We start from the raw sequence: 12,148 nt of genomic DNA, 5'->3' as shown, positions 1-12,148 counted from the left end.
AGAATGCCTGTCATCAAAAAGACGAGATAAATGGTGGCAAGGATATGGAGAGAACTCTCGTGCACTGTTGGTGGAAATGTGAATTTGTACAGCCACTATGAGAAACTGTATAGAGATTCCTCAGAAAAAAAAAAAAAAACTACCATATGATCCAGTAATCCCACTTCTGAACATGTATCCAAAGAAATTAAAATCAGGATCTCAGTGAGATAGCTACACTCCCATGTTCATCACAGTATTATTCGCAGTAGCTAAAACTTAGAAACAACGCAAGTGTCCATTGATGGATGAATGACTAAAGTGTGATGTATATGTACAACAATGTACATGTTCAGCAAAAAGAAAGAATGATATCCTGCCATTTTTGACAACATGGATGAGTCTTGCAAGTACTGTGCTAAATGAAATAATTCAGATAGAAAACAACAAATACTTTATGATCTAATATGGAGAATCTAAAAAAGCTGAATTCATAGGAACAGAATAGAATAGTGGTTGCTAGTGGCTGAAGGTGAGGAGAATGAAGAGATGTTGGTCAAAGGGTAAAATAACTTCTACAGTCTAAGAGGATTGCGTTCTGGGGTTCTAATGTACAGCATGGTGTTGGTAGTTAACAGTATTGTACCATGTATTTGAAAACGCCTGAAAGATTAGATCTTAAGTCTTCTCACAACAAGAACAAGGAAATTATGTTAGATGAAGGGTATATTAACTAACCTTCTTATGGTACTCATTTCACAATATATGTGTATCAAGTCATCACATTGTACACCTTAAGTTTATACAATGTTACATGTCAATTACAGCTCATAAATCTGGGGCAATAAACTTCCCCAGAACTTAGATATGAGTCCCCAGATTGAAAGAGTCCAACAAGTATTTAACACTTAATTGTGAAATTTTAGCTCACAAAGCTGAATGCTTCCTGAGAGAAAAATAGGTCACCTACTAAGGGTTTATGGTAAGAACAGCACTGTTTTTCCTAAAAGCAGCATTGAAAACTAGCAATGATGAAGAATTGCCTCTAAAATTCTGAGGGGGGAAAAGAATTCCACCTAGAATTTTATATTTACTGAGCCACATTATCAATCAAGTGGGAAAGCAGCCTAAAGAAAATATTGGTCACTTACAGTCTCAAAACGACAACAACAACTCTTTCTTTAAAAGCTCTTTTCAGGAAAGTACTGAGGAAGAATTATTTACTTGAAACTGAGGGAGGACAAAAACAAATGGTGCAGGACACCAAAAGGTGCTCTTACGTGCCATCCAGGAGAGGAATTCAGACCCAGTAGAGAGGCGCATAGAATGCTCAGATGAACATCAGAGGGCAGCCCCAGGACACCAGCTGTGTGACAGGGTTCCAAACTAACTGGTCCCGGTGAGAGCAGGTCAGCCAGGAGGGAGAGCTCCTGGTGAGAAACCACTTCACTGAGTGTCCAAAGCATGGAGAACGCTATTGAAAGGTACTTCGCAGAGCTGGGGGGGGGGGGGGGGCAGAGGAAAAGGCCCTGTAGTTTAAATAAAACCAAGTTATCTCCAACTCAGAAGCAAAAAGCTGTAGAAGAAAGGAGGTGTAATTAAAGTACGCTACTTGGCTCAGCAGTGAACAGCATTTAAATGTTACAATAGTATAAGCAAGTTTTGACCAAAACTTATGAGATATTAAGAATATAGTTGAAGAGAAATAGATGTAAACAAATGCGATCATCCTCAGCTTCCATATTAAGAGGCCAGTAGAGAAATCTAAAATTGGATAGAGAGAGCACTGTAAACAGGATATTTAGAAATATTTGATAAATTTTAGGAAAAATCACAGTAAAGAGTTGAAAGTACTTATCTTTGGGGTACAGGACAGGGTGAACAGAGGACTAATAATTTTATTGCACGTTTTTAAAGGCTATTTAACTTTGAAAACTATGTACTTAATATTACTTTTAATAAATTTAATGTTAATTTAAAATGTTGGATTCTCAAAAAGGCTTAAAGTACAAGTCCCTTTTTATTTTATTTCATTTTATGCTAATTTTTGTCTTTTTATCCCATGTATTTACTTTTCAACAGAAAAAACTACATAGATATAATAAAGAAAAACTGATTCTGAGAGTCTCTTCCAAAAATTCATTGAAACCTCTTATTTTTATGTTAAATTACATTCAGTAAATGCTTTGCTGAAATCTTCAATTTATCAACAAGTTTCACAGGAATAGCCTTTTAGAACCATTTTGTATTAACATTTAAATTTATTATTGGAGATTACAAAGGCTCAATATGATATTTCCTGATGATAATACTCCATGCCACATATTTTACAAGAAGACCTTTATAAGTATACAAGTGTTGAATTACAGTGATTGATAAAAATTTCTTTAAATACACCGATGGATTTTCTATATGACAAGAACCAAAGGATGCCCTAATGCTCCTCAGTTCTTGCTTCCAGATAATAGCAAGTCTAAACCCACTTTCAGCAGCTGAGAATTGGTGCTGCTCAAACTACAAAGAGCAACCCTGAAGTATTTGTATGGATCTTGACCAACCATGCCTCTCTGGGAAAAGTGAACACTGGAAGATGACATAATATGAGAGCTTCCAAATTGTGGGAAGACCTAACAGAATGTTACAATCTCCTGCTACATTGTTATCCTTCTATAATAACATGTTAGTCTGTTTTTTTTCTGGTGCTCATTTATATTTTTAGTAGATGTTTATACTTCCAACTCTGGATTTAAATCATTTTATTACATTATTTACTAACAGTCAAACATCATTGGTAATCCTAACTAGATGTCTTTTATTTCCTTCTAAGACACACAATACCTAACAGAATTCTCAACATATACAGAGGGAATTGTTAACTACACCGTTCTTTCCCCCACATTGGAAGACTTTTGTAGACTAAATGGAACAGAAATTTGAAAGCGCTGGCAATGACTTTTCTACAGGAGAGAATTTGACAGAAGCAGTTAAAGTAGTCTATGCATTTTTCTTCTATTTTTCCAAAGTGAGAAGCAGTGGGGAAGGGGCATGGAGGCAGACAGACAAACTCCCACACGCGCCCAACAGGGATCCACCTGGCATGTCCACCAGGGGGCAATGCTCAGCCCCTCTGGGGCATTGCTTCTTTGTGGCTGGAGCCATTCTAGAGCCTGAGGTGGAAGCTATGGAGCCCTCCTCAGCGCCTGGGCCAACTTTGCTCCAGTGGAGCTTTGGCTGTGGGAGGGGAAGAGAGAGAGAGAGAGAGAGAGAGAAAGGAGAGGGGGAAGGGTGGAGAAGCAGATGGGCGCTTCTCCTGTGTGCCCTGACTGGGAATAGAACCCGGGACTTCCACACGCCGGGCCAATGCTCTACCACTGAGCCAACTGGCCAGGGCCTGTAGTCTATCCATTTTAAAATTAATTTATATATTTTTTGTACTTTCCTAGGTACTCAGGACATAAAGATGATTAAGACAGGTATTTTGCTCCCGAGGGGACAAAGTCTAGAGTTAGGTAGCCAACAGGGAACATAATAATCACATAAGTACAGGTGATGATGGCTCTGTAGGGGATGTGTCAGCTGGCCAGCTGAAGGCTGCCCGGCAGCAGGATGCCCATTTCCTTACAGTGCTATGAGAAACACTCCCGAATGCCAGTTCCTATACCCTTTTCTGGCCACCGCGTGGCGTGCTTTCAGGTTAGGCTGCGAAGTTCTCCTTAGATTTGATGCCTCTGAACTAATGACTTGCTATTGTCAACATGGATGTTGTATACTGAAATCAGCTATAAACTTCCATATATAATTTAATTGAATGCTTATATTTAAGCTTGGTGGTCATTTTTAAGAGTTAGTAAATTCACATCAGAAGAATGATTTAGTGCAGCTCTGAATGTAAAATAAAACATAGAGAGCACTTTAGGCTAGTAACCTTCCCAGTGGGATATGGGTCAGTAAACCATAGAAAATGTGATCTTATTATTTTGAAAGCCTGATTTTTAAAAAGCTTTTTTATAGCCTCTTTTATATTTGAACTTTTTTTTTTGTTCATACATCTTCTACGTGATATTTCCCTAGCTGGTGGAGGCCTGTTTTAATTTACAGTCATCCCTTGGTATCTGTAGGGAATTGGTTCCAGGATCCTCCACAAATAGCAAAATCTGCAGATGCTCAAGTCCCCTACCTTACATGGCAGAGTATTTGCATATAGACTTCAGCAAGGTGTGCCTACACATCACTTTATTCATGCGAATTCAGTACAATGCTTGGCAGGTGGCAAATTCAATTTTTGCTTTTTGGAACTTCCTGGAATTTTTTCCCCCCAAAATATCTCAATCTGTGGTTAGTTGAATCTATGAATATGAAATCCATGGATACAGAGGGCCAAATGCATTTAATGTATCATGGGAACAGGTAATCCCATGAATAAATATTAGTAAGTCAATAATAACTTGCTAATTTAGCTAGTAAGGTACATGAATATTTAATAATTAATAAATATAGCTTGTGAGATGTATTTAAATTAATATTTATTTATGCTTTAGTTTTATTCAGGGTCAAATGTGTATATTTGGGAAAGAAATGAAACCATTCTACTCAGCAATCATTCTTTGTACCCGTATGATGTCAAACAGTTTATGAAATGAGTTCTGTCTCGCACCTCCAGGGCTCAAAGGGGAGCAGGAGAGAAACTCTCACTGTTGAATTTACCAAGGCCAGGAACCTAATGTTTGTGAGCCTATCATTTTTTCTGAAAAGGGTTACTTCTAAATGTGACTGACTTTTCTATAATAACTATAGTGCTCACAAAAATTAAGGGATATTTCAAAATGAATATGAGGCTATAAAAAAAGAAGCATTTGATTTTTTAAAATTAAACAAAAACCAAGGACATCCGAAAAGCAAACAACAAGTCAAAGACAATTGTTTGATTATTCAAATGTGATGCAAAACCAACTTTTATTTCATTGGTGAAAATGCACTATACAAAAGGCTGAGTGTACTAGAGTATCTGTACTTGCCCTGATCCCCTAATTTTTGTGAGCAGTGTAATTACAAAGAAGAATACCAATAATAAGAAGAATACTAATTACAAATAACAGTGATCAACTACTTATAAATATAGGTACTGTGCTGACTTAATCTGCACAAAATCCTAAGAGTTTGAGTTCAGCACAAAATGTTATCCTCAGTTTACAAATGAGAAACAGATGTGAGTCAAGATTTAAAACCAGGTGTCCTGACTTAGGTCCTTAACTACTAGGTCATGCTGCTTTCCATTCTGAAATTTGAGCCTCATGATGACCCTGAGAGGAAGACAAGGCTGGGAAGTTGCATAACCTACTTGCGTGAGGCTGGGCTTGGAATCTGCTTCTACCTTCAGCTAGCAGCACAGGAGCAGCATGGAGAGATGTTGGGAGGGAGCCTCTCCAGTGTGCAGAGCTAGGAGAAGCTGGATTGTATAGCTCAGGCCGTGGCACAGACGGTGTGTGAGAGGGCATTGCAGAGCACATATCCAGTGGCGTGTCCCACCTGTGACGTGGCCGGGACTCTGAGCTGGAGAAGCTTTAGGTTTGAAGCCAGACTTGGCCTTTTTCTTGCTACGTGGACTTCAGCAAATCGCTTCCTTGTGCTGAGCCTTAGCTGTCTCTGTCAAACACGAATAGCCTTTATCTAACAAGGTTATCAGAATGAAATGGCATCATATAATACAGGGGTCAGGAACCTTTTTGGCTGAGAGAGCCATGAATGCCACATATTTTAAAATGTAATTCTGTGAGACCCATATAACGACCCATGTACGTTACGCATTATTCAATAAAAATCTGGTGTTGTCCCGAAGGACAGCTGTGATTGGCTCCAGCCACCCGCAACCATGAACATGAGCAGTAGGAAATGAATGGATTGTAATACATGAGAATGTTTTATATTTTTAAAGTTACTATTTTTTTATTAAAGATTTGTCTGCGAGCCAGATGCAGCCATCAAAAGAGCCACATCTGGCTCACGAGCCATAGATTCTCGACCCCTGATATAATACATATAAAAGACATCGCGGAATGCCTAGCATATAGAAGATACGTAATAAAAGTTTCCTTTTCAGCTAGGTAAATTTTGCTTTCTTTCTTTCCACAGCATTTATCCAGCCGGCAGAGTGTGCAGCAAAGCACATCTCAGGTAAGCAGCGTAACCAGGCCTCCAGACTCTTCTCACGGCCCATTCTTCTGTGAGGTCACAGCACAGGGATGTGCCAGAAAATGACACACCACTGGCTTTTTGGCTGTGTGGTACCTTTCATCTAGGGAGCCCTGACCTTTAAGCAAATTTGTCCAGTCTCCACTTCTCTGTGCAAATGTACATAAGCACAGCTGAAAGAAAGGAGACTGACTGAGAGGCTGAAACGAATTAGTCTGGAAGAACATAAAAATGTCACATAGAAGGGTAAACCGTTACCATCTCAGTGTAAATCAAGTGTGTGGGTTCCTGACAGAATCTTTCAGGAAATGCCTTTGAGAATGGCTCCCTGGAGAATCGAGCTGTTTGTGGCCTGGTAGGGCTTGGGAGGGCACTCGTGAGAGGGACCCGCCACTCCTCTCTCTCAGTCACTCTGTTTACTTCTCCCAGCGGCATGTTTGACCTGTCTCCAGCCATGCATATTGACACAGCACCCCTACTATATATACAGCAGGGAAAACACCTCCAGTCTCTCTCAGTGTGAGGGGAATTAGTTGTTTCGTTTTCACTTTATTTATGATTAATATAATGAATAACTAAAATAGAAATCACTGTTTTTTGCCTTCCTCGTTAGGTAGATACAATGCGCCCACGTCATGGGGAAACCTGTCGGATGCCAGTACCACATCACTTCTTCCTCAACCTGAAGAGTTTCACCTACAATACCATTGGGGAAGATGCTGATGTCTTCTTTTCCTTGTATGACATGAGAGAAGGGAAGCAGATCAGGTAAAAATCACTAGAAGTTCTGCTGAGGTTGAGACTCTGGGTTAGGATGGTGTATCTGGGTCACAGGTGGTGTGTCTGGCCTTCAGAGAAGGTGGACGCACAGGGCTGGCACAACAAGATAAAGCAGCCTCCTCTTGCTCAGCGGGAAGTTGTGCCTCAAACCCCAGTGCACCCTGAAGGCACGTGTGGTGGCCTGTTCTTGATCCTGTGACTGTGCTCACATGGGAGCTCCATTCCCAGCCTTGGCTGTCACCACTTCTGGGAGCATAAAGGATGCATCTGTTCAGTGCTGGAGAAAACAGAGAGAAACATAGAACAAAGCAGATTCTGCAAAAGGCCCCGCTCCAGAACGCAGGAAGCTTTGGGCTCTGCCCTCCTGCGTGTGGGAGAGAGGGCGCACAGAGAAGCAGGCTCCTGTGTCTTGTGTGAGGGCGGCTGCAGCCCTCTGAGCCATTCCTGCCCCGTGAAGGGAGAGCATCCTCCTGGCTGAAGGGCAGGGGCTTGACTCATCACTCCTTCCTGCCTGGGATTGGAGGAGAGGCACAGAAAGGGGCTTCCATGAATCTTGCCAGGGCAGTGAGGCTTTTCCCTTGAAAGGGGGCGGGGTCAAAGAGACTGTCTAGGCTTCTTTTCCTTTAGAGGTCAGCACGGCTTTGATGGGTGAGGTGGAATTTTAGGGAGCCCAAATATTCCTCTATAATTGTCTCTGGGTGGGGCAGAGAGAAGATAAATCTTGGAATACTTTTTTAATTTTCTTGATTTTGAGAGAGAGAGGGAGCAACACTGATGTGTTGTTCCACTTATGCGTTTGTTGGTTGATTCTTGTATGTGTCCTGACTGGGGATCGAACCCATGACCTTGGCATATTGGCATGATGCTCTAACCAACTGAGCTACCTGGCCAGGCTCATTGGGATACTTTTGTATTGCTTGGTAACCTTCTGTGTTAAGAATATTTTATTTATTTATTTATTTATTTATTTATTTTACTTAAAATTTGAAAGCAACTGTTCCTTTACTAATTGAATGTTACAGGTGGGCAATTTTAAAATGGAAGTCATAACACAGTTCAGAGGAAAATCAGTGTTACGTGTTGTATAGCGCCTCTGAGCTGGGCCCCCCTCCCCCACAATAAAGCACTGTGCTTCAGTTTGGCATACTGATAAGATGAAGACTCCTTAAGGAGGGCGTGTTGGACTGTCCTGCCCCCAGTGGCCTCCCGGATGTGCCTCCAGGAAAGCTGTGGCAGGGAAGGTAGTCGCGGTGGCGAAGGCAGCTGCTGCTGCTGCGCACAGGCAAGACTGCAGGCTGATTCCGTCTGGGCCGAGATTCCGAGATTCCGGGATTCCGGGATTCCGGGTGGGCGGAGGTTCCCGCTGCCCTCTTTTCCTCCTGGACCAGAGGCTTGTAAACTTTGTTATTCCTTTAATATTTAGTGTGTATGTGTGTGTGGAAGCATTCTTTCTTCAAGATAAATTGTGTAAGTTTAATATATGAAACAGATGAAGTAGAACTACTCCACTGGTAAAGGGAAAGGGGGAATGGTGACAGGAATCTCACTGTGCCCTGGCCCACCCAGTACCCTGCGGAACCACTGAAGGCCCAGGCTAGCTGTTTGAAAACCAGGGCATGCCATGTTGTCATCCTGAGTGCCGGGACTGCGTCAGCCAGGGCGTGTGCTGCCGGCTCGTGGCGCAGGGAGCGTCCAGGCTCCGCAGAGACACCTCACTGTTCTGGCTCGCAGTCTGCGCAAGGTCATCAGTACGCCAGCTGTTTCACATTTGAATTTGTTGTTTATCATTTAGCCTCAAGAAACAATAAAACATTTTAAAAGAAGATATATAAAGGAAAATTTTTTTGTAGAGTTGCTGAAAATATTTAAGTCATTTAAAAATCCCTATATATTGAAAAATCATATCACCTTTCCATTCACATAATAAAACTATAAGGTAATTAATTGACAATATTATCTGTTTTATTCAGTTTTAAGAGTGAACTAATAAAAAAAGAGTGAACTAATAAGCAGACTTTTATATTGAGGTTTAATCAGTAAATGTTCTTTTCATTAGAATTTGTGTAGTTGTGTGGGTTCTCAAAATGTTAGCCTGTTGAGCTGGTATTACTAGATAATTATGCTTTCATCATGACTAGGTATTATATTGATCATATATTCTCAAAGCAGTGGTCAGAAGTCACGAAAGGATAGGGCTGTCTTATATCAGGTGCACAGTAGTGACAGAAACGACTATATTGGTATCATCGTTTCTTCTCCTCAGGAGAACCTCCTGTGTGGCTCTCTTTCCAATCCAGTATTTCTAGTCCAGTCTCCAGTCAAGAGACTGTGCTAGTCTAGTTTTCAGTATTGCCAGGACACTCTCACCTCTGTGACAGAGAACATAAGTGAGCAGAGGGAGCAGGCTTAAAAAGAGGACCAAATATTCTTCTACTTCAGGAGTCAGAAACCTTTTTGGCTGAGAGAGTCATGAACACCACATATTTTAAACTGTAATTCCTTGAGAGCCATACAACGACCCGTGTACCTTAAGCATTATCCAATAAAAATTTGGTGTTGTCCCGGAGGACAGCTGTGATTGGCTCCAGCCACCCGCAACCATGAACATGAGCGGTAGGAAATGAATGGATTGTAATACATGAGAATGTTTTATATTTTTAACATTTTTTTTTATTAAAGATTTGTCTGCGAGCCATATGCAGCCATCAAAAGAGCCACATCTGGCTTGTGAGCCAGGTTCCCAACCCCTGCTCTACTTTGTCACTTTGCTGATTGCGCAGGCAAACCTAGCAGGCGGAGGGCTGAAGTGAATGGCAAATTGTAAACCACGCAGTGCATTGTGATACATCTTGACTGGTGAGCATTAGATGATCTGCAGAGGGAAGAAGCAGCAGCTGCCGGGCGTTGGCAGCTCTACTTTTTGTGGCATTTCATTATTCTGGACCGAATCATAACTATTTAGCCTTGAAATCCCAATCTCTGACTAAGAGCTCTCCCTTGAGCTTTGGGTCCTTATTTCCTTTTTCCTACCAGAGCTCTGCCGTTGAGTGTTCCCCAGGCATTCCTACCTCAACACATCAAAACAGAATTCATTTTCTTTCCTCACAGATATACTTCCACCTATGCCCCTTAAATCAAAAGCATCGAAAGGCATTACCGTTTGCTCAGAGATCCATGTCAGCACCTTAGAAATTCTCATAGGTTCCTCTCTATTTCCTTCCCTTCACAATTAATCACTGTATTCTGTTACCTTCTGTCTCCCAAATATCAATCAAATCACTTACCCACTCCATCCCCACTGTCATACCAGGTTCTTTACATTTTTCCCCAAACAGAGACTCCCTGAATCTACCATCTTCCTACCCTAAGATTTTCTCCTGTCACCCCAGAATTCTCTTTGAAAAATACAAACTGTTGTGTCAGCTCCCACTTAGCCTACAGCCCTTCTTATTTGGCATGGCAAGAAAGGCCCAACATGATGTAATCCTGCCTACTTCTCTAACCTTATTTCATGCATCCTGTTTTACTCCTGGTGACTTCCTTTTCTTTCCCTAAACATGCTTGCTCTTTCATGCTCCCCTACCTCTGTTGGCTTGGTAAACTCCTGCCCATTCTTTAAAACTCAACTTCATGAAACCTTCCTCGATATTTATTTTATAGAGAGAGATAGAGACAGACAGGAACGAAGAGAGATGAGAAGCATCAATCATCAGTTTTTTGTTGTGACACCTTAGTTGTTCATTGATTGCTTTCTCATACGTGCCTTGACCGCGGGCCTTCAGCAGACTGAGTGACCCCTTGCTCGAGCCAGCGACCTTGGGACCAAGCTGGTGAGCTTTTTGCTCAAGCCAGATGAGCTCTGCCCGGGTCTCGAACCTGGGTCCTTCTGTATCCCAGTTAGACGCTCTATCCACTGCGCCACCGCCTGGTCAGGCCCTTTCTCGATATTTATGAGCGAAATCCGACCCTGGAACTTCATTGTGTCCATGAAAACAGCCTGTACCTAGCGTTGTCCCATTACTAGATACTATATTGTAATTGTGCACATGCGGGTAGATTTCCCCCACTGTACTGGCAGCACCCTTCAACCATTTTTAATTGGATCATTTGTTTGACGTTTTATTGAGTTATAAAAGTTCTTTATATTTTCTGGATACTGGACCCTTATCAGATATACATATGATTTAAGAATATTTTTTCCTGTTCTATAGGGGTTTTTTTACTTTCTTAATAAGGGCTTTAATGCAAAAGTTTTTACTTTTGATGAAATCCAGTATTTCTATTTTTTCAGTAATTGCTTTTGGTATCATAAACACATTTTAAAAATTGTGTACATATACAGGCAGTCCTTAGGTTATGAATAAGAGAGGTTCTGTAGGTTTGTTCTTAAGTTGAATTTGTATGTAAGTTGGAACAGGTATGTTTACCTGTTAAATGCAACTTAGATGTTTTCTTATCATAGTATTTATTTTTACTTTTCTGTGCATATAAATACTTAAACATTTTCAAACCTACAAACCTATCTCATTCATAACCCAGGGACTGCCTAGATACCCATCTTTTATAATTATTAACTATTATTTTAATATATTTAACAATTACCACATAATTACCTACCTCAAAATAGTACAGTCTTCCTCTAGAACAGAATTTGTGTTATCCGTATTTGGTTCTACATAGATAACACTTACCTTTTCTATTATGTGAATTTCCTTATTCACAGGAGGAGTATTATTGTGTAACTGACTTGTTTTCTCTATAGCACTGGTGTGCCTGTTTATGTGCCTGGTTCTCTCCCTGGCCCTTACAAATTTAGCAGAGTACTCTAAAGCCTCAGGGCGCCAGTGATTGATTTCATCACTTAACTGGCTGTCCCTGAAGAGTCTTTTCTATGCCGGGTTTTTCTATTAGGCCTTAGGTATGCTAAATTGCCCTCAAAATTGCCCTCAAAAACTTGATTATCATATGAAAACACTTATGCTAGCCATCTTTTTACAGATGCTGTGCAAAACAAGCTGAAAAGCCTCATTTCTTATTCTCCTGGAGTTTACTCAGCATTCAAAATACCCTTGTGTAGAATAAACTTTTCCTTGAAAATCAGCTGCTTTTGTAATTGAAGTAGAGAGCTCTGGCTGAGAGTGAAGCATTCTCCCCAAGTGCGATAATCTGCCTCTGTGAAAATCTTAGGTGCCCCTGAGAG

The 12,148-nt window shown here is 40.9% G+C and overlaps 1 protein-coding gene across 7 annotated transcripts in view; it reads left to right on the top strand.

Moving 5' to 3' along the window:
* The window catches only part of DOCK3 (dedicator of cytokinesis 3), a 257,811-nt gene that overhangs the window by 107,090 nt on the left and 138,573 nt on the right, over positions 1 to 12,148 (top strand). For all 7 annotated transcript variants that reach the window (XM_066245908.1, XM_066245906.1, XM_066245904.1 and 4 more), the window contains exons 8-9: positions 6,109 to 6,150; positions 6,782 to 6,936. In XM_066245908.1, the coding sequence (XP_066102005.1) occupies positions 6,109 to 6,150; positions 6,782 to 6,936 (197 nt within the window). The remainder of the gene's footprint in view (positions 1 to 6,108; positions 6,151 to 6,781; positions 6,937 to 12,148) is intronic.

Source organism: Saccopteryx bilineata, chromosome 10 (genome assembly GCF_036850765.1).
Source record: "Saccopteryx bilineata isolate mSacBil1 chromosome 10, mSacBil1_pri_phased_curated, whole genome shotgun sequence".
Lineage (NCBI taxonomy): Eukaryota > Metazoa > Chordata > Mammalia > Chiroptera > Emballonuridae > Saccopteryx > Saccopteryx bilineata.
This window is presented reverse-complemented; position numbering and strand designations above follow the sequence as displayed.